The sequence below is a fragment of the Somniosus microcephalus genome, chromosome 3, assembly GCF_052327205.1.
Source record: "Somniosus microcephalus isolate GS21.2 chromosome 3, FLI_Smic_1.0, whole genome shotgun sequence".
Classification (NCBI taxonomy): domain Eukaryota; kingdom Metazoa; phylum Chordata; class Chondrichthyes; order Squaliformes; family Somniosidae; genus Somniosus; species Somniosus microcephalus.
Genome location: NC_140989.1, coordinates 346,683,948 through 346,707,322, shown reverse-complemented (window position 1 = coordinate 346,707,322; position 23,375 = coordinate 346,683,948). Strand labels below are relative to the sequence as shown.

The following is a 23,375-nucleotide window of genomic DNA, read 5'->3' as shown; positions in this document are numbered from 1 at the left end:
TTACCGGAAACTGAATAAGATACTCGTTAGCCCTTGGTTACTGACTGGATGCCATTTCAAGTTTACTTGGGGCTGAATTTTTCATTGAGAATCATTGTGATATCAGGTGCTAATAATCATTTTATTGCTAGCATCTCAGATCAAAGGAGAAATTCCCACCCTTTGGCTACCAACTGTCTTAGATTCCTGTTACATAATACAGTGGCTGATGGAGAATATTGTAACTAGAATGGAATAATAGGAATAGTTTTACAACACTGGATAAGCAGAATAAGAGCAGAGCAGAAAGATAGTGGAGAAGATCGTACCCAAGCCTCTTTGAGCTATCCAATGGGAGGGAAGAGAAACAATGAGCCCTGAGCCTGTCAACCAGCAAGGTCCCAGGTTTGATGCCCAGTCTGTACTGAGATAGCTGATCTCAATGGGTGGGTGGCAAGGGGGCTACAATTAGCCTCCATATTCCAAGGTTAGGGAGTGAAAAATCAGCCGGGTTTTCCACAACTAGATATGGTATTAAGCTCTGACGTATATTAAATGGTCTTAAAAATTAGCTGAATTTTTTTTTGTAGTTAGTTGAAAGTTTACTGTCCTTTTAGGAATTGTTAGTCAGCTTAGCCTCACTCACCTCCACTCCATCGTATTCTTCATCAAAGAGCTTGAAGTATTCGGGGAGCCCCAGCTGGGCCAGCCACTTGGAAATGGGCAGGTGCTTCATCATAGGCGCTGCTCAAACTAGCTCCAGAATCTGTTAAAAGGGAAAAGAGTGGACACTTTCAATACAAGCAAAGCGAGAAAGCAAAACTGCATTCCGTGATATGAAAGTGAAAGACATCGTCTTGTGGACCTCTTCAATCTTATCTGTATTGTAAATATTTAGTCATTTGCAGCACTCCCTCAGACCGCTCATCTCTCAAGGTTTTGATTTGCCTGCAGAGTTTACTAAAAGCGTTGATCTGACCACCCGTCTTCAGGCATGAAATGGGAATGTGCAAAGAGACAAAGGGGGATAGCATTCAACTTCGGTGGGGTGCAAAAGTGGTGGCTCGGCTGCCTGTTATACACCTCGCCCCATTTTTCTATTGAAGTCTATGGAAAGTAAAATCGACCGGGTGTATAACAGGCAGCCGATCTGCTCCCACCCGTTCTGCACCCCCATTGAAGTTAAATTTCACCCCTCACTTTGTCTTTTTCGCAATATATAAATATTAAATACAGGGCTACATCTCACTTCTATTTACCCAAGGGAGGAAGTGAAGTCTGTTGTTCTCACATTGAAACCACTAAACTTACTGCCTGACTAAGCCATTCGCCAACATACTAGACAGGGAGGGACCAGTTATTGGTTTTGGGTTATGGAGATAATACAATTAAACACTCTTGCATCAGAGTAACCGAATTACAATTAATGCTCCACGCTATGCAAATGTTTGTTAATTGTACGGTTATGTTGCCAAACAATTCCAGCTGGATCTTTCAGCCGCAAATTTAATGGAGGAGGCGGGTTGTCTGGTGGGCGGGCTCCGGTCCCGCTGCTGGTTTCAGCCGCTCCCCAATCTAGATTTTCATTTAAGTGGGTTCATTAAGCCCGCCGTGCACGCTACCCAGCCCCATGAGTGGGTTCGCAACCTGCCGTCAATCATTTAGATTTCCGCTACCGACCCGCCTCCAAACCCACCCTCTGAGCGCCGGCAAATTCGCGGCCTTCGTGTCTACATTGCTTCGACGTTAAATCAACAACAACAGGAACCACTTGCCGCCACAGATCCTCTTGGTGGGATGCTGGGTTGGATGCTGGGTTGCAAACTCCTCCCTGACTGTCAACACCATTCTATGACCAGGCAACAGGAAGGACTCTCACAGCAGGGCAGGCGATGCCTGCTTTAAACGCCCTCCCTTCTCCAACTAATCCCTACAGATAGATTGCCTCAGTTTAACGATGCTCCACCAGTAGCTCAGACAAGTGCTAATCCCAAACTCACGCGCCACAGTAACAATGAAATTCTCCTCCTAAAAAACCCTCTGAGTTTATCCAGTCAATGGCTGAGCCATTTGGTTAGAACGTCTCAGATCCAATCCCTGGCCAGTGCTGAATTAACTGATCGGGGTTGGGGTGGCAATAGGGGTGTTACAGTTCGTCTTAGCACCCTTGGGTAGAGGAGAGGTGATTCACTCCCATTTCTACCCACTGACTGTTAGATGTGTGCGCACAAGGATGCCGGGGAGGACAGCACGTGATGTCCCCCAGTGAGCATATAGCCAGCTGACAGTCACTCTCTAGGGCCATACATTTGGGTTAAGTATCAGGGGGTATCTGGTGCCCCAGACCAGCAAGGGAACAACAGCTTCGGGAGGGGAGGGGAGGGAAAAAAATTGACAGAAAAAATAGAATTTTAAAAAGGATTGAAAAGGCCATGTAAGTAATTCGCCCAACAGTTCGAAAGGAGGGCAATCAGATTAGTGCAGAACTACAACATCCGCACCCCTCTCCCCAAAGATATCCACGCGTGCATCAATGTGATAAATCCGAGGATGCTGAACCCTGCCAAGGAGGCACGCAGCTCCTATTCTGGACTGTTTGTACCAATAACAGTCCTGTAGCGATACTGGGTTAGCGGGATTTCAAACCCCCCATGGCAAATTCTGAAATGAAATTCAATAAATCTGACAATTTGGGGATTTGCAGCTGAAAATAAAAGTCTCTGAAAGCTGCCAGCTTATTGGACAACCTAATGGGCCTTCAGGTACCCGACCACCCTGCCCAGTCTGCCCTACGTATAAAAAGAAAGACTTGCATTTATAGAACGTCTACCAGGATGTCCCAAAGCACCTTATAACCACTTCTGAAGTGTAATCACTGTAATGTAGGAAGCGCGGCAGCCAATTTGTGCACAGCAAGGTCCCACAAACAGCAATGTGATAAAAAAGATGTGATAAAAATGATAACTTCCGGGAAGTTATGTCATCACTTCCTGTGAACTATGAACTGTGTACATACCTCACTTCCTGTCATATGTCACTTCCTGTTGGACTGGTATAAATACTGGTCTGTTCAGTATTGTAAGAGGCTTCTACCAGAGGCATGGTAAAGACCTCTCTTGTGTATATAGTGTGTTTATAAGTTACTTAAAGCTTACTTTAAAGTTACTTGATGGTAAGTCTCCTTTTTCTTACATCAAAAGACTTGCATTTATATAGCGTCTTTCACGACCACCGGATGTCCCAAAGTGCTTTACAGTCAATTAAGTACTTTTTGAAGTGCTTATGTAGGAATAATCTGTTTTTAGTGATGTTATTTGAGGGAAAAATATTGGCTAGGACACCGGGGCGAACTCCTGTGCTCGTCTCCAAAATAGTGCCATGGGATCTATTACGTCCACCCGAGGGGGCAGACGGGGCCTCGGTTTAACGTCTCATCCAAAAGACAGCACCTCCGACAGTGCAGCACTCCCTCAGTACCACAATGGAGTGTCGGCCTAGATTTTGTATTCAAGTCTCTGGAGTGAGGACTTCAACCCACAACCTTCTGACTCAGAGGCGGGAGTGCTACCCACTGAGCCATGGCCGACACCTACAAAAACACTTGCTAGGCCGCTCAGTGGCGATTGAGAATCAACTATGCAGCAAGCCACTCGGTTACAAAACAATCACTAGGAAGCAAGACCCAACTGAGGATGAGCAACAAATGTGGCCTTGTCAGCATCGTCTCCAACCGGACAGCAAATATTTTAAACAATTATTTACATCGGCACCAAAATAAAACTTTAGACTTCATATTTTTGTTTGGAACAGGACTAGCTGATAAGCAGACCTCTGCTAAGCTGTTGCCATATTACAGACCTTGAAATGAAGGAAATAAGGCTACAAAAAAAATAAATCTACAAAAACAAAACAAGGTCACCCTTTCTGCATTTCCAATCAACAAGTAAGTTCTGGATAGTTTCTATTTCTGTGCTCCAACACTCCCGCTAATTTCTGTTCTCACGCCTCCTCCCATCAGTTCTTGCTGGGGTACATTCCATGCATTGCAGCAGCACACGCTGATGGATCATACCCAAGGAACTATCCTTAACCTGTGAACCCTGACAGTAAATGGCATTAAGCTATTCGACCATATGGTTCTCCACAATGTATATAATCCTATCTTCGTGTACTGTTCTGACACTTGCTGGTTAGCTGAATACCCAACAAGAGCAGGAACCCTATGTAATCTTTCTGCCCTCCCTGGCCCAAGTGTGGCGAGGCCAGTTTGTATGGCGCTCTCCCCCACCCCCCCCCCCCCCCCATCACCATGGCTGACATTGGCAAATTCAGCACAGACCAGTGATTGACCTAGGTGCCACCTTGTCTGGATGTCTCAGTACCACACTAAAGGATACATTCACCTGCTGAGCCAATAAGACTTGGGTGAGCTTTGCACGTTCACAGTGCAATTCAATAATTGAAGTTGGACCTTTCTGGGCAAGCTACATGAATCCTAGCAGCATTCAAACAATTGCTCATGGTAATATTTCTGGCCAATGAAAGTGCTTTCATTATTGTTGATCAGGTTCCTTTTATTGCTGAATTTGCCAGTTTATACTGACGAGAACAAAATACTTTTCGGCTACCTTTTAACTCGCTCAATCCATTACTCACACACATGCACAAACGCGTAAACTCACACACACTTCCACTTTAAATTTCATTGCTTTTTAAACAAAATTTCACCAGATCATTTCAACTAATCTGATGGATGTCAAGTAGTCCAAGACTCTTGCAGCACAGAAGGAGGACATTGGGCCCATCGTGTCTGAGCCGGCACTTTGAAAGAGCTATCAAATTAGCCCCACTCCCCTGCTCTTTTCCCATAGCCCTGCAAATTATTACTTTTCAAGTATATATCCAATTCCCTTTTGAAAGTTACAATTGAAACTGCTTTCACCACCCTCTCAGGCAGTGCATTCAAGATCATAACTTGCTGCATAAAAAAAAATTCTCCTCGTCCCCCCTCTGGTTCTTTTGCTAATTATCTTAAATCTGTGTCCTCTGGTTACTGACCCTCCTACCAGTGGTAACAGTTTCTCCACATTTACTCTATCAAAACCGTTCATAACTTTGAACACATCTATTAAATCTCCTCTTAACTTTCTCTGCTCTAAGGAGAACAATCCCAGTTTCTCTAGTCTCTCTGCATAACTGAAGTCCCTCACCCCGGTACCATTCTAGTAAATCTCCCCTGCACCCTCTCCAAGGCCTCGACATCCTTGCTAAAGTATGGTGGCTAGAATTGGACACAATACTCCAGCTAAGGCCTAACCAGCGGTTTATATAGGTTTAGCATAACTTCTTGCTTTTGTACTCTACGCCTCTATTCATAAAGCCAAGGACCCTGTAGAATTTGTGAACAGCCTTATAAACTTGCCCAGCCACCTTCAAAGGGCAAAGTGAATCAATAAATATCAACCAGCACCCAACCAAACTTCAACCTGATCTGCAAATTAAGTAACTTTTGTTTCCTTCATGGGGCTTTTTCACTAAATTAATGCCTCTTACCTGGATACAGCAACCAGATCTTGAGAATTACTCTTGAGTATTGAGCAAGCAGGTCCATTTCAGAAGCAAAGTACAATCCTAGCTGTAATGTATATATATATATATATACACCTTAAGGGAGAGAACTACTTTTTACAGCTCCTGTATACTGTAGTACCGGCAGTGACCACACTTGTATATAAACCCTGAGTAGTGATCTGTACAGTTAGTTCTAGAGTAACCCTCATTCAGTAAACACCTGTTGAATCGTTCCCTGCAGTCTGTTGTCTGATTATTGAAGTACACAACATTAAGATACACGGACATAACATTGGCGACGAGGCAGATTCAAACCTACCTGCAACTCTGCATCACCTCCCAGGGATTCGCTCCTGGAGAACAGTGGAAGAAGGTCGAGTCCAGAAGCACGGGCGTCGACCACGGGCAACCGCCCAGTCATCCAGCGGAGATTTGAGCATCGCAGGGGAGGCTGTCGAGAGCCAGGCTTGGCTTTTCAGTCACGGTGGTCCAGCGAAACGGGCTGGCAACAGGTACTGCGCAGACCCTTCCCGGACAGCGGCGGGCTAGATCCCGACCGAGCGGCACAGAAAAAGGCCGAGCAGCGTCGACGGGGGAGAGAGAGAGGGCAGAGCGCACAGGGCGCAGCCGGTGTTCAGGACCGAGCGGCGTCAACAGGGGAGAGGGACGAGAAAGAGCAGAGCGCAGCCGGTGTTCAAGCGCCGAGCAGCGTCAACGGGGGAGAGAGGCGCTGCCATTGCCACGAGGACTGCAGAGTGCGGCGTTGGCAGCAGCAGCAGCGCACGAAACCCACAGGGCGTCGCCATTTGCCACGAGGACCGCTGAGAGCGGTGTTGGCAGCAGCGCGGGAGACACCATTTTAAGCCGCAGCGGGGAAGAAAGGAAAGCGCGGGAGATGCCATTTTAAGCCAGTCTAACCACACCCAAAAATGCCGAAGAGTGGCAGTATCACAGCGTTCGACAATGAAGTCGAAGATTGGACAACATATGTCGAACGCATAGAAGTATACTGCAAGGCGAATGAAGTGCCAGATGACAAGAAAGCGCTGGTATTGTTGAATTCAATGGGTGCAAAAACATATGGCTTACTACGAAACCTAGTAACCCCAGAGAAGCCAGTGGAAAAGGATTTTGAAAACATAGTGTCAATCCTACAGGACCACTTAAACCCCACACCACTGCTGATAGCAGAAAGATTTAAGTTTCACAAAAGGAACCAGCATAAAGATGAAAGTAATGCTGAGTATTTAACGGAACTGCGCAAGCTATCGAAACACTGCCAGTTTGGAACGGGACTAGCAGATACTTTAAGGGACAAGTTTGTGTGTGGGCTTCAAAGTGAAGGAACCCAGAAACGGCTTCTATCAGAAAAGGATCTTACGCTGGACAAGGCTTTCAGCATTGCAGTATCACATGAAGCAGCAGCACGGGGCGCTGCAGAGATACAACGGAGACCGCAAGAATATGGCACAAATGAAATGTCATATGGAACAGTGAAGTGCTATCGCTGCGGCAGAACAACACACGACCATAATGATTGCTGGTTCAAGGACAAAGTGTGCAGACAGTGTGGAAAAGTAGGACACATAGCAAGAGTCTGCAGGTCGGGAAAGAAAACCAGCAGCAAGAAATCTCCACAGGAGAAGTACAAGAAGGTACATAAGGTGACGGAGAGTAGTTCAGACGAACAGAAGAGTGATACAGACTCCGGAAGCAAGGAGCTGGGTTGTCTGAAACTACATAATGTGATCAAAACGGAGGATCACCAAACTATCTGGGTCACGCTCAACATAGCAGGAGTCCAAGTGAAAATGGAATTGGACACAGGATCAGCCCTAACAGTCATAAACCGAAGGGACTACAAGTGGCTATTCTCACATATACCCTTGAGATACAAAGATTGTCTTGAAGACGTACACGGGGCAAAAAGTCTACCCCAAAGGAAGAATAAGGGTGAACGTTATATATAACGGCAAGGAAACACCAAAAATAGACCTATATGTATTGCCAGATGGAGGACCACCACTACTAGGACGTGAATGGATACGGAAGATACAGCTAGATTGGCATTCCATACAAGCACTGACTGTAGATGCCAAAAAGGATGACGACGTCACACCTGGACGACTGTCAAAAATGCTAACTGACGCACAACAAGTGTTCCAGCAGGGACTCAGAACACTAAAAGGCATAACAGCGACGATCAAAATAGAGGAAAATGCAAGCCCAAAGTTTTTTTTAAGGCCAGACCGGTACCTTATGCGATCCGCCCAGCCGTCGAAGCAGAGCTGGAAGGTTTGGAACATTCAGGAGTACTGTCCAAAGTGGACTGGAGCGAGTGGGCTACACCCATCGTTCCTGTAATGAAGAGGTCATTCAGTAATCCGCCTGGGGAACCAAAGAAGGTTCGCATCTGTGGGGACTTTAAGGGGACAGTGAACCCAGTCCTTCACACTGTACAATATCCGCTTCCGCAGATTGAAGATATTTTCGCCTCGCTATCTGAAGGGAAACGCTTCACTAAGATTGATCTGGCCCAGGCGTACCTGCAAATGGAGGCAGAAGTAGCCTTGAAACAGTACCTCACGATCAACACTCATAAAGGTCTCTACCAATACAACCGGCTGGTGTTCGGGGTAGCATCAGCTCTGGCTATTTGGCAAAGGGCAATGGAACAAGTCCTGCAAGGGATTCCAGGGACCGAGTGTTATTTGGACGACATCCTGGTCACGGGCGAAAATGACAGTGATCACCTCGCCAACCTGGAGCAGGTGCTCACTAGATTGAAGGAATATGGGCTCCGAGCTAATCGCCACAAATGTGAGTTTTTCCAGAAGCAGATCTCGTATTGTGGCCACATTATTGATAAAGAGGGGTTACATAAGTCCCCTGAAAAGATTGAGGCAGTAGTCAAGGCTCCAGCACCGGAAAATGTGTCACAACTGAGGTCGTTCCTCGGGCTGGTGAACCATTACCATAAGTTCTTGCTGAATTTGTCTACCGTACTACACCCACTGAACACCCTACTGCAAACGGGGGTACCATGGAAGTGGAGTGACGAATGTAAACGAGCTTTCCAGAAGAGCAAAGCATTGATCACATCAAAAGAGGTGTTGGCTCATTTCAACCCAGCACTACCAATTCGGTTGGCGTGTGATGCATCACCCTATGGCATTGGAGCGGTGCTGTCGCACAAATTCCCAGACGGCTCGGAGAGGCCAGTAGCCTTTGCGCCTCGGTCACTAACCTCAGCCGAGCGTAACTACGCCCAGATTGACAGGGAGGCCCTCAGCCTAGTGTGGGGAGTGAAAAAGTTCAATCACTATCTGCACGGGCAGAAGTTCACCTTGCTGACTGACACCAACCACTTGTCTCCATCTTTAATCCAAAGAAGGGCGTTCCGGTGATGACTGTGCAACGGCTACAAAGATGGTCCCTTTTTCTAGGGGCGCACCAATATGAAATCGAGTATAAGGGCACGAAACAGCATGGAAACGCTGATGGGCTATCACGCCTGCCACTGCCTACTGCGGAGGAAGCACCAGCAGTGGATCCTGTCGAAATATTTCATTCGACTATAATTGAATGCTTGCCAGTAACTAACGCTGGTATAGAGAAGGAGACCCGAAATGACCCGACACTGTCTCGGGTATATGATTTGACGGTGAAGGGATGGCCAGCACATGGCGACTCACTGTTGCCAGCATTCTCATCCAGAAGAGAACAGCTGTCAGTATGCCAGGGGACCTTGATGTGTGGATCCCGAGTGGTAATTCCGCCCAAGTTAAGGGAGAGAGTGCTCAATGATCTTCACGAAGGTCATCTGGGAGGGGTGAAAATGAAAAGCCTTGCTAGGGTTTGTGTGTGGTGGCCGGGGATCGATCAGCAAATCGAGGACCTGACAAAGAGCTGCTCAGGATGCCAGAAGGTCCAAAATGCACCACCACGTGCCCCTCTACACCCATGGGAGTGGCCCTCATCTCCATGGCAGCGGGTGCATATTGATTTTGCTGGTCCATTCATGGACTCAATGTTTTTAATAGCCGTGGATGCGCACTCGAAGCGGCCTGAGGTGATCAAAATGTCCTCCACCACCACGGAGAAAACTATTGCAGTCCTACGGACCATTTTTGCCAGGAACGGCTTGCCAGAGCAGATTTGCTCTGATAACGGACCACAGTTTGTGTCCGAAGTGTTTCGAAGATTTATGAAAAGGAATGGGGTAAGGCATTACACATCCGCCCCGTATCATCCAGCCACAAATGGATTGGCTGAGAGGTTCGTACAAACCTTTAAAAAAGCAGTAAAGGCCATGTGCGATGACGACATTCCACTGCAGCAGAAGGTGGGCAATTTCCTGTTAGCCTACAGAAATGCGACACATGCGGTCACCAACTAGACCCCGGCCATGATGTTCTTGGACCTGTGGGAGAGCAGCAGCGTGACCGGCGGCACCTAAAACCGGCGGATTCAGCAGAGGCGAGGTCAGAGAGCTTGGACCTGTGGGAGAGCAGCAGCGCGACCGGCGGCACTTAAAACCGGCGGATTCAGCAGAGGCGAGGTCAGAGAGCTTGGACCTGTGGGAGAGCAGCAGCGCGACCGGTGGCACTTAAAACCGGCAGATTCAGCAGAGGCATACCAATTCAACAGCAGAGGAGAGAGGTAAAAAGTAATCCAAGTGTGACGTCACCAGGAAGCAGGTAAGTGATTGGTTGGTGAGTATTTCTTTTATTACAAGCTTAAATTCTGCGGTTTATATTTTCTTGGGTCTCTGTGGTGTAGTGGGGACAGTTGGTAAATAAGCACCCTAGAATATATCTTTAACTGGTGGTATTGAATTAATTTAAATTAATTAAAGGGGTAAGTCATGCCAGGAGAGCCCAGCCCCGTGTTATGCTCCTCTTGCTCTATGTGGGAATTCAGGGATGCTGCCAGTGTCCCTGATGACCACGTGTGCCAGAAATGCATCCAGCTGCAGCTACTAACGGGCCGTATTGAGGCGCTGGAGCTGCGGATGGATGGGTTGTGGAGCATTCACGATGCTGAGAGGGTCGTGGATTACACATTTGATGAGTTGGTCACGCCGCAGGGTAGGGCTGCACAGGCAGAAGGGAAATGGGTGACCACCAGGCGGAGCAGTAGAAGCAGGCAGGTAGTGCAGGAGACCCCTGTGGCCATCCCCCTTTCAAACAGGTATACCAATTTGGATACTGTTGAGGGGGATGACTCACCAGAGGAAGGCGGCAGCAGCAGCCCACTTCCTGGCACCAGGGGTGTTGCTGCTGCTCAGGAAGGGAGGAAAAAGAGTGGGAGAGCAATAGTGGTAGGGGATTCTATCGTAAGGGGAACAGATAGACAGTTCTGTGGCCGTAGATGTGACTCCAGGATGGTTTGTTGCCTCCCTGGTGCTAGGGTCAAGGATGTCACTGAACGGCTGCAGGGCATTCTCAAGGGGGAGGGTGAACAGGCAGAGGTCGTGGTTCACATTGGGACCGACATAGGTAGGAAGAGGGATGAGGTCCTGCAACAAGAATTTAGGGAGCTAGGTAGCAGATTAAAGAGCAGGACCTCAAAGGTTGTAATCTCTGGGTTACTCCCGGTGCCACGTGCTAGTGAGTATAGGAATAGGAGGATAGAGCAGATGAATGCGTGGCTAAAGAGTTGGTGCAGGAGGGAGGGCTTTAGTTTCCTGGATCACTGGGCCTGCTTCTGGGAAAGGTGGGACTTGTACAAGTCGGACGGGTTGCACCTGAACCAGAGCGGGACAAATATCCTTGCGGGGAGGTTTGCTAGCACTGTTCGGGGGGGTTTAAACTAAAATGGCAGGGGGTTGGGAACCTGAGCAGGGAGACAGAGGAAAGGAAAACAGGGATAAAAGCAAAAGATAGGAAGGAGAAAAACCAAATGTGGCAGTCAGAGAAATCAACGATTTAAATCAAACGTGGCCACAGTAAATAATAATTCTAATAAGTTTAAGAGCGTTAAAAAAACAAGCCTGAAGGTTTTGTGTCTTAATGCGAGGAGCATTTGTAATAAGGTGGATGAATTGGCTGTGCAAATAGAGATAAACGAATACGATTTGGTTGGGATTACAGAAACGTGGCTCAAAGATGGCCAAGACTGGGAACTCAACATCCAGGGGTATTCGATATTCAGGAAAGATAGGCAAAAAGGAAAGGGAGGTGGGGTAGCATTACTGGTTAAAGAAGGGATTAACACAATTGTAATGAAGGATATTAGCTCTGATGATGTGGAATCTGTATGGGTAGAATTGAGAAATACTAAGGGGAAAAAAACATTAGTGGGAGTGGTATATAGACCTCCAAACAGTAAGGTGGAGGTTGGGGATGGCATTAAAAGGGAAATTAAAGAAGCGTGCAATAAGGGCACAGCAGTCATCATGGGTGACTTTAATCTACATATAGATTGGGCCAACCAAATTAGTAACAATACTGTGGAGGAGGAACTCCTGGAGTGTTTACGGGATGGTTTCCTGGACCAATATGTCGAGGAACCAACCAGAGATCAGGCCATCTTAGACTGGGTATTATGCAACGAGAAAGGATTAATTAGCAATCTTGTTGTACGAGGCCCCTTGGGTCAGAGCGATCATAATATGATTGAATTCTTCATTAAGATGGAGAATGAAGTAGTTGACTCAGAGACAAGGGTCCTCAATTTAAATAAAGGAAACTACGATGGTCTGAGGAGCGAGTTGGGTAGGATTGAGTGGGGAATGGCGCTCAAAGGGTTGACGGTGGATAGGCAATGGCAAACATTCAAAGACCAAATGGATGAACTACAGAATTTGTTCATCCCAGTTTGGCGTAAAAATAAAACAAAAAAGGTGACTCAACCGTGGCTAACAAGGGAAATTAGGGATAGCATAAGATCCAAGGAGAGGACATATAAATTGGCTAGAAAAAGCAATAATCCTGAGGATTGGGAGCAGTTTAGGAGTCAACAAAGGAGGACAAAGGGATTAATTAAGAAAGGGAAAATAGAATATGAGTGTAAGCTAGCAGGGAACATAAAAACTGACTGTAAAAGCTTTTATAAATATGTGAAGAGAAAAAGATTAGTGAAGTCAAGCGTAGGTCCCTTACAGTCAGAGTCAGGGGAATTTATAATGGGAAACAAGGAAATGGCAGCCCAACTAAATGCATACTTTGGTTCTGTCTTCACAAAGGAGGACACAAATAACCTCCCAGAGATGCCGGGGAACATAGGGTCGGATGAAAGCGAGGAACTGAAAGAAATCAGTATTTGTAGGAAAATGGGGTTAGGAAAATTGATGGGACTGAAGGCCGATAAATCTCCAGGACCTGATGGTTTACATCCCAGGGTACTTAAGGAAGTGGCCCTAGAGATAGTAGATGCATTACTGATCATCTTCCAGAACTCGATAGACTCTGGAACGGTACCCATGGATTGGAGGGTAGCTAATGTTACCCCACTATTCAAAAAAGGTGGTAGAGAAAAAGCAGGGAATTATAGACCGGTAAGCCTGACATCAGTAGTGGGGAAAATGCTAGAGTCTATTATAAAAGATGTAATAGCAGAGCACTTGGAAAGCAGTGACAGGATCGGACAAAGTCAACATGGATTTACAAAAGATAAATCATGCTTGACTAATCTGCTGGAATTTTTTTGAGGATGTAACTGGTAAAATAGATAAGGGAGAACCAGTGGATGTGGTGTATTTGGACTTTCAGAAGGCTTTCGATAAGGTCCCATATAAGAGATTAGCGTGCAAAATTAAGGCACATGGGATTGGGGGCAAGGTATTGACTTGGATAGAGAACTGGTTGGCGGACAGAAAGCAAAGAGTTGGAATAAATGGGTCGTTTTCCGAGTGGCAGGCAGTGACTAGTGGGGTACCGCAAGGATCGGTCCTAGGACCCCAGCTGTTCACAATATATATTAATGATCTGGACGAGGGAATTGGATGTAATATCTCCAAATTTGCAGACGACACAAAGCTGGGCGGGAGGGTAAGCTGCGAGGGGGATGTTGGGAAACTCCAGTACGATTTGGACAGGTTGGGTGATTGGGCAGAAACATGGCAAATGCACTATAATGTGGATAAATGTGAGGTTATCCACTTTGGTGGCAAAAACAGGAAGGCAGATTATTATTTGAATGGCAATAGATTGGGAGAAGGGGAAGTGCAAAGAGACCTGGGGGTCCTTGTGCATCAGTTGCTGAAGGTAAGCATGCAGGTGCAGCAGGCGGTTAAGGCGGCAAATGGTATGTTGGCCTTCGTAGCAAGAGGATTCGAGTACAGGAACAAGGATGTCTTGCTACAGTTGTACAGGGCCTTGGTGAGACCGCACCTTGAGTATTGTGTGCAGTTTTGGTCACCTTACCTGAGGAAGGACGTTCTTGCCATGGAGGGAGTGCAGCGAAGATTCACCAGGCTGATACCTGGGATGGCAGGAATGACGTATGAGGAGAGATTGTGTCGATTGGGCTTATACTCACTGGAGTTTAGAAGATTGAGAGGGGATCTCATCGAAACCTATAAAATTGTGTCAGGTCTGGACAGACTAGATGCAGGAAGGATGTTTCTGATGGCCGGGGAGTCCAGAACCAGTGGTCATAGTCTAAGGATAAGGGGTAAGCCATTTAGGACTGAAATGAGGAGGAATTTCTTCACCCAGAGAGTGGTGAACCTATGGAATTCTCTGCCACAGAGGGCGGTGGAGGCCAGTTCATTAAATATATTCAAGAAAGAGTTGGATATATTTCTTGAGGCTAAAGGGATCACGGGATATGGGGAAAAGGCAGGGACAGGGTACTGAATTTGGATGATCAGCCATGATCACATTGAATGGCGGAGCAGGCTCGAAGGGCCAAATGGCCTACTCCTGCTCCTATCTTCTATGTTTCTATGTTTCTTTAACCGAAGGTTGCGATCTCGTCTGGATTTGCTCAGACCAAATGTACGAAGAGATGTTGAGAGTAAGCAATTCCAGCACATCAATGAGAAGCCGACAAGGAGCGTCAATGTAGGGCAACCAGTCTTGGCCCGCGACTACCGAACAGAGAAATGGCAACCAGGAACAATATGCACATGGCAGGGGCCACTAATGTACACAGTGGATGTTGGGGAGAACATTGTGAGACGCCATGCTGACCAGATCCTAGAGTCACAGGAACGAGTCAACCCCATGTCTCGGCCATAAGTACCTGGTGAGGAACCCGACGTACAGATCGCATCTACCTCAGAAACAATAGCATTGGAAGCTGATGAATCAACTGACGACAGGGTGCTAGAATCGCCTCTGCACCAAGAGCGAGACACTCGGGAAAGGCGTTATCCAGAAAGAATCAGGAAGCCTCCCCAGAGACTGAATATATGAATGGACTATTTTCATATAACATTGTATATTAAAAATGTTAATTGTTAAATGAGTATTATGGTACTGTTAATCTAAAAAGGGGAGGAATTGTAATGTATATATACACCTTAAGGGAGAGAACTACTTTTTACAGCTCCTGTATACTGTAGTACCGGCAGTGACCACACCTGTATATAAACCCTGAGTAGTGATCTGTATTGTTAGTTCTAGAGTAACCCTCATTCAGTAAACAGCTGTTGAAACGTTCCCTGCAGTCTGTTGTCTGATTATTGAAGGACACAACATTAAGATACACGGACATAACACTAGCGTTTTCCGTCATTGACAGCATGGGCGGTAAGTACACCCTGGCCCACAATTTTCAGATGTGTGCAGGTGGCAGACGAGAGTCCTTACCGCAAGCTCGTCTTTGGAATATTTGGATTATATACCGATGTGCAGAATGCGAGAACATTTAATACTAACTCACCCTTTTAAGGGTCATTGTAACTTCAGGTGACCAATTTAATTTACTTGGTATTACAATCTATCGATCCAATGGCAAAATAATCACTGTGCTCAACAATCGTGCCTGTGGTTCACGCCGCGCTAGTGCTGCAATGTTAGCCAATATGCAGCCCACACATAGGAACAGGAGTAGGCCATTCAGCCACTCGAGCCTGTCCCGCCATTCAATGAGATCATAGCCTTTGGCCCATAGCCCTTAATACCTTTGGTTAACAGAAAGTTATCAATATCCGATTTAAAATTAACAATTGATCTAGTATCAATTACCGTTTGCGGAAGAGAGTTCCAAAATTCTACCACCCTTTGTGTGTAGAAGTGTTTCTTAATTTCACTCCTGAAAGGTCTGGCTCTAATTTTTTGACTATACCCCCTACTCCTAGACTCCCCAACCAGCGGAAATAGTTTCTCTCTAGCTACCCTATCAGTTCCCCTTAATATCTTAAACTGCGATCAAATCACCCCTTAACCTTCTAAATTCTAGGGAATACAACCCTAATTTGTGTAATCTTTCATCGTAATTTAACCCTTGGAGTCCAGGTATCATTCTGGTAAATCTACGCTGCACACCCGCCAAGGCCAATATATCTTTGCTAAGGTGGTGGCCAGAACTGCTCACAGTACTCCAGGTGTGGTCTAACCAGCGCATTGTACAGCTGCATACGTGGATCAAACAGGTAACTAATGCATTATTCTGTATGCCCAGTACGGTCATCTCCTTTATCACTGAATAGCACGACATAGCAGCCCAATATCACCGCACTGCTGCATTTGCTGTAGAGGGGGCACTGATTACTGCATTGTGTCCATCTTAGATGTCAGTAAATGACCAGGTATGTTACCAGCGAGGGGGGGGGGGGCAGGGGGCATGGTCAGAGGCGCTGGCTCCAAGGCCAAGAGTTCCCATGTTCCCCCTCTGCTGGGATTCAGCCAGTAGAGTATTGGTGGATGACACCCCGAGTGGAAGCAGGGGCAAGTGGCTGCTTCAGTGGTGGTTGTGGGACTCGCCTTTGGGCGGAGGCCTAGGCGATAGCTTGGGATTTACAAACTGAAATTTTTCAGCTGCCCTTTTCATTCTGGGGCTGCTGGAGGTGGGGACGGCAGGTAGCTGGCCTGTCATCATCTCTATACCTAGCTCACTCCGCCAGTATTCCCAGCCTCCTTCAGTGGGCAGACACCTGGCCTGCACCCCGAGTGGCGTGTTGCCCACCTAGGTTATTTAAATTAAGGGACGATGAAGGAACTGTGATATATTTCTAAGTCAGGATGGTGTAACTTGGAGGGGAACTTGGAGGTGGTGGCGTTTCCAAGTACCTGCTGCCCTTGTCCTTCTAGGGGGTAAGAGGTCACGGGTTTGGGAGGTGCTGCCGAAGAAGCCTTGGCGAGTTGCTGCAGTGCATCTTGTAGATGGTACACACTTCAGCCACGGTACGCCGGTGGTGGAGGGAGTGAATGTTCAAGGTGGTGGATGGGGTGCCAATCAAGCGGGCTGCTTTGTCCTGGATGGTGTCAAGCTTTTTGGAGTGTTGTTGGAGCTGCACTCATCCAGCCAAGTGGAGAGTATTCCATCACATTCCTGACTTGTGCCTTGTAGATGGTGGAAAGGCTTTGGGGAGTCAGGAGGCGAGACATTCGCCTCAGAATACCCAGCTTCTGACCTGCTCTTGTTGCCACAGTATGTGTGTGGCTGATCCAGTTAAGTTTCTGGTCAATGGTGACCCCCAAGATGTTGATGGTGAGGGATTCGGCAATGGTAATGGTGAGGGATTCGGCAATGGTAATGCCGTTGAATGTCAAGGGGCGGTGGTTAGACTCTCTCTTGTTGGAGATAGTCATTGCCTGGCACTTCTGTGGCTCGACTGTTACTTGCCACTTATCAGCCCAAGCCTGAATGTCGTCCAGGTCTTGCTGCATGCAGGCATGGACTGCTTCATTATCTGAGGAGTTGCGAATGGAACTGAACACTGTACAATAATCAGCGAACGTCCCCACTTCTGACCTTACGATGGAGGCAAGGTCACTGTTAAAGCAGCTGAAGATGGTTGGGCCTAAGACACTGCCCTGAGGAACTCCTGCAGCAATGTCCTGGGGCTGAGATGATTGGCCTCCAACATTTGTGTTAGGTATGACTCTAGCCAGTGGAGAGTTTTCCCCCTGATTCTCATTGACTTCAATTTTACCAGGGCTCCTTGATGCCACGCTCAGTCAAATGCTGCCTTGATGTCAAGGGCAGTCACTCTCATCTCACATCTGGAATTCAGCTCTTTTGTCCATAGGCTGTAATTAGGTCTGGAGCAGAGTGGTCCTCCGGAGGTATGGGTATGAATGAGATGCTATGATTGAACTGTAGGGAATGTGTGAGCTCTTAGCCTTGGTGAGCAGCAAATCTGGCATGCAACACTCTGTGGCATGAAAGTTTGCCCATTTGCTTGGTACCTGTACTGTTGGGTATTCTTAGCTTGCCAAATTTCTTAGTGTACTATATTCTGTCCTTATGTCCTACCATTGCAATAGACAGTGTTGGGCTTTGCCCACAGCCTCCTGTGAGGATTGGTACCCTGCCACCCTCTGGTGTGGTTGCCATGGCAAACAGGGGAACCCTCATCACACCCACCTCATGTAGCAACACATTCAATTTCCCAGTCATCAAATAAGGGGTTGGTCACTTGCCCACAGAGCAGAAACTCAACTGGACCAGCCACATAAATGCTGTGGCTACTACAGCAGGTCAGAGGCTAGGTATTCTGTGACAAATGGCTCGCCTACTGACTCCCCAAAGTCTTTCCACCATCTACAAGGCACAAGTCAGGAGTGTGATGGAACACTCTCCACTTGCCTGGATGAGTGCAGCTCCAACAACACTCAAGGAACTCGACACCATCCAGGACAAAGCAGCCCGCTTGATTGGCACCCCATCCACCAGCTTTCGTTCAACTCCTTCACCACCAGTGCACTGTGGCTACAGTGTGTACTATCTACAGGAAACACTGCAGCAACTTGCCAAGACTTCTTCGACAAGCAAACCCATGACCACCACCAGCTAAAAGGACAAGGGCAGCAGGTTCATGGAAACACCATCAGCTCCAAATTCACCTCAAAGTCATGTACCATCCCGACTTGGACATATATCGCCGTTCCTTCATCGTCACTTGTTCAAAATCTTGGACCTCCCTACCCAATAGCATTATGGGAGTACCTTCATCACATGGACTGCAACGGTTCAAGAAGGCAGCCCACACTGCAGCCACGGTGGTGGGAGTGGATGTTTAAGGTGATGGATACCCAGCCTCTGACCGGCTCTAGCAGCCACAGTATTTATGTGGCTGACCCAGTTGAATTTCTGATCAATGGTGACCTCCAGGATGTTGATGGTGGGGGATTCGGCGATGGTAATGCCGTTGAATGTCAGGGGGCGGAGCAGGGGTGGTTAGACGCTCTCTTGTTGGAGATGGTCAGCGAACATCCCCACTTCTGACCTTATGATGGCGGGAGTTGTATTTGTGATGGTGGGGACTCAGGAGGAAGGCAAGAATTATCTACTCGGCATTACTGGCTGAAAATTGTTGCAAATGCTTCAGCCTTGTCTTTTGCACTCACGTGCTTGACTCTGCCTCTGCCATCACTGAGGAATATTGTACTGATGTGCTTAGAATAAGCACAGCACATTTTGTACCAGTACCATAATAAATATTGTACTTATTATGGTACTGGTACAATATGTGCTGTACTTATTCCCATTTACAATATGTGTTTGTTCTGGTATTCACTTAAGTAATATGCATTGCGTTTATTCCACCACAGATTGCAGCTATTTTTATGACAACAGGTTGGATTTGGGGTTAAGCAGGATGGCGATGCTTCACACCTCCAGGCTTGAAGTTGTATCCAGGGAGTTTGATGGAGTCCCATCCAGTGACACTATACTGAGAAGACAATGAAGGCTGAGAAACATTTCAGCTATCAGTTGGGTCGGCAGGGGTGGGGTGGAGGGTGGTTGAGAAGAATCACTATCAAGCTCTTTCCTTTTGGCACCTTATGTCCACAAGGCACATTTTTCTAACGGGATCATTTGCTAATTATCAGGACCAGGAACAGAGATTGATTTTTTTTTTTTTGGTTCCCTTGTCGCAAACAAATTACAACTTGCCCATAACGCCAGAGCTTGGCTTCTCTTCCACACAAATCCCCTCTTTCGCCATCATCGCCGCCAAGCTCCACTGCCTTCTTGTACCCCAACCAATCCAAACAGAAGATCCTCATCCTGGTGTTTGAATCCCACCTTACCCTTTCCCTACCCTACCTCTGCAATCTCGGTGGGAATTATCTAACCATTATTTCCTGATATAACTTCATCTTCTATTGTAAACTTTTCAATCTCAGCAGGCACGATGGGCCTTTGCCCCTCATCTATGTTTCCCAATTTAAATAAAAGCTGCTCACCATCCATTCTGAGTGCCATATGTTGGGATGATGCCCTCTTTGAACTGCAAACCTGTTTATAAATGGCACATCAATGACTTCCCTGTGCAGAGTGCACGGAGAAAACCTTCCTGCGTGTGGACTAGGAAATGCTGCATGTGTGGCAGAGCCACTGAGGGACTCTGAGCAACTGTATATCATTCCCTTTAACGATGTTTTACTCCAACCTAAGCCTGTACCAGTCTGTTAGTTATTTCTGTGTTTGTACATACTGTTTGCATGTACGGGGCGGGGTCCCTTTAAAAGCGTGGGCAAACGCGATGACATCATGCCGCTAATCACGTGACCACCCAAGCGCGGGGAAAATGTGATGACGTCATGCCGCTAATCACGTGACCACCCAAGCGCGGGGAAAACGTGATGACGTCATCCACGGGACCGCCCTGGCAGTCCTCGTAGAGGCTTCATCTTGTACAGACCTGTTTTCGTAGTTCTCCTGTATCGATCTTGACAAACTGTTTAAACTCGTTTAGTTTTACATTAAAAACTTGTTTGTTTGATCGCCTGAGTCGACCTCAGTTCTTAGTTAGGAATTCGGCAATTCCTACACATACATGTCAGTGTGACCCCTGCTGACATCTTCGGGCAGTTTGCTGCTTGTACCATTGATGAGCACCTACTTGCAGATGAATCATTATCTGCTTGCAATATGCTTCTGAATTTTGCCCCTCAAACTGGAGAAGCTATGAGCAGGCAAACATTTAGAGCTTCTGTATTCCTGTTTATGGGTGAGCAATGTCTGTGTACCGAACTTGTTGTCTTATCCCTAGGCCCAGGAAAATATGGACAGACAATACTAGCTCTGAGAAGAGGGAGCTGGATTTAGTGGTGTAATTTGGAAAATTGGTACCACAGATCTGAACTTAACGTGAAGGTACCTTTCCTATGATTCTATGAAAGGTACTGATGGTCTCCAAACGTCTCCACATTGATCGGGGTTGGAGGTTGAATTTTAACTCTGGTGCAAATTGGGCAGGGGTGAAGCAATCCCTGGGTGGGGAGAGCACGGAAGGACCAGTATTCTTGTTCCTCCTAATTCTACAAGAACCATTTAGAAAACTTAATTGTGCTGTTTTGGAGTGGCCTCCACCAGTCCCTTTAAGGACCAGTGGTTATTCCGCTCCCCATGCATACTCCACCCGATGTTACCTGAACATTGAAACGGGGTTTTACTGCTGGCATAGCACACCGACTGAAATAAGGCTCCAACTTGTTTGCGGTGGGAGAGCTGGCAAATTGTCTACCGCGTTTCCTACATTGCAACAGTGACTACACTTCAAAAAGTACCTCATTGACTATAAAGCACTTTGGGACGTCCCGAGGTCGTGAAAGGCGCTATATAAATGGAAGTTCTCTCTTTAAATTCAATCCCACTTTAGCCTGTTTTATAATCAGTGTGCTCTAAAGTAGACGCCTTAACCAGTTTTAAAATGGTATATTCCAAAGATGTTTCCTGTGTACAAATGTGCTTATATGACGTTCCTCTGCCCAATGTTTTAACAAGGGCGTTAATCCATTTAAAATAAATAGATTTGTTAGGAAGTTAATGTCACACAGTGCGATTTCAGCCGATGTGTTTTTTTTTTACTTTATATGGCTTGCTGAACAACTCTGTAGATATATTAGCACCAGAACAATCAGTTTCATTGTCGAGCAGTAACAATCAGTTCAATGAAGATCAGAGATGAGGTGACCTTTAACTCCCAAACTCTCCTCCCAAGCGAACACCTGAAGCCAGTAAAACATTTGCAGAATAAGAGTCAGCAATTTCTCAGGATCCCTTACTCATCATGTTACAAAGACACAAACAAGGCGATGCTCCTAGACGGTGAAATCAGAGAAGAAACAAGACAGTTGAGGATCAGAATTAGAGAAGTGGGGTGGTCAGGCTTTTAACTCGCAGCAAAAGGCAACAAATCAAAAAGAAACCACTTGCATGTGGCTAAAGAGCACAGCAAGTAACATTTACAGCTTCCACAGGTTGCTCAAACATGCTCATTACTGCATAATTGCAGACGGCACCCCATAATATGTCAGCCTTCAACAGCAATAGATTAAAATTGCACAAAGCAGCCTCATGCATTCACTATTAAGCTTACAATTGAAAGCACATAATGCATCAATTTCTTAATCTCCTCCAGTGATGCCCTTAATTTTTCTGTTAAACAAATGAATACTTGCTGAAGCACAGGCTGCGACTTTTAACCTACCTCACGCAAACTACAGTACTTCGTCCATGAATGTTTCCTGCTGCCTCTCCGAGATGCTTCCCTGTTCTTACTCCACAGCACAAATGACACTGCAGAGCATGTCCCTCCACACCAGCTATCTGCACGATTACCATCTGAATGAATTAGCTGTGTTTACCCAGATGGTTTATCCTGTTTGACTAGCATACCCTCGAACAGCACTGGCTGTGTGAGAGGGAGAGAGAGAGAGACACACACACGAGACTGCTGTGCTGAAAGAGACCCAGGAGCCTGAACAACTACAGTACTGCCTCACAGCTCAAACTGGGAGGGAGGGGGATTAGAAGATGAAGGTCACATAATACCATCACGATCTTCCTTTAGCACAGAAAAGTCACAAATTACAATTTTATGAGAGAACAAAGCTTAAAACTCAAACAAATGACTACTAATTTCTCAAATGTTCTCTGAGCGAGGTTTGCAATTTTGAAAGCTCTCGGCTTAAAACGCTCAAGACCCTGTAATCAAAGACAAAGTCTACTTCAGGCACACCTGCTGAGCCACATTGAGCAGCAAATGGCAATACATGAACGTGCAAATAACCACGGTATTATTGTGCTTCTTAAAGGATTTACTATAAAGATTTCTCCAGAACTTCTTGCACATAGTCTAACGGATGTCCATTAGACATCCTTGACTGCCTCCCTTCTTGGCATTGATAGCCCCATGATCCCAGCGACTCCAGAACAATCAAAAACCACACCGCATTTAATCATCTCTGTCTCTCCTTTGGGTGCTGCCATTAGCCTCAACCTCCCTGGATGAGGGTGTGGAAAAAAAAACCCAGGATGCCTACTCCTGATCACTAAAACTGTGCGAGCAGCAGGTGAGAGCAGGATTAAGCTCATCGGTGATGCCCTTCATGGTCAAGAAGGCTGCTGACATTCACTATCCAGGCTCACACATGAGCACGGTAGTGCAAGGTGATAGCTCTATGGAACCAAGACCCCAGCACTAGTCAATGAAAGTTCTTGTCATTTTGATTTTAGGATTCCCAATAATCCAGCATTAGATGAACAAACAACAACTAGGTTGATTATGGAGGAAACTAATTTTATGTTCAATTCCACAATTACCTTATACAACTGATAGTCACCACACAGATTAACTGCTTCACTGGATCTGATCACGATACAGTATTTTGAGTTATTTGAAGATTTGTTTTTTTTAGTGCTGTCCTCCTCGCTGTAGGGAAGTGAAATACTTTTAGAATCTTGCCTAATCTGTC

The 23,375-nt window shown here is 46.4% G+C and overlaps 1 protein-coding gene across 2 annotated transcripts in view; it reads right to left on the bottom strand.

The window, feature by feature from the left end:
• Nucleotides 1-23,375, bottom strand: part of bcar3 (BCAR3 adaptor protein, NSP family member) — a 219,140-nt gene that overhangs the window by 170,320 nt on the left and 25,445 nt on the right. For both annotated transcript variants that reach the window (XM_085983300.1, XM_085983301.1), the window contains exon 2: nucleotides 626-745. In XM_085983300.1, coding sequence (XP_085839426.1) covers nucleotides 626-718 — 93 coding nt within the window. In that variant the 5' untranslated portion in view covers nucleotides 719-745. The remainder of the gene's footprint in view (nucleotides 1-625; nucleotides 746-23,375) is intronic.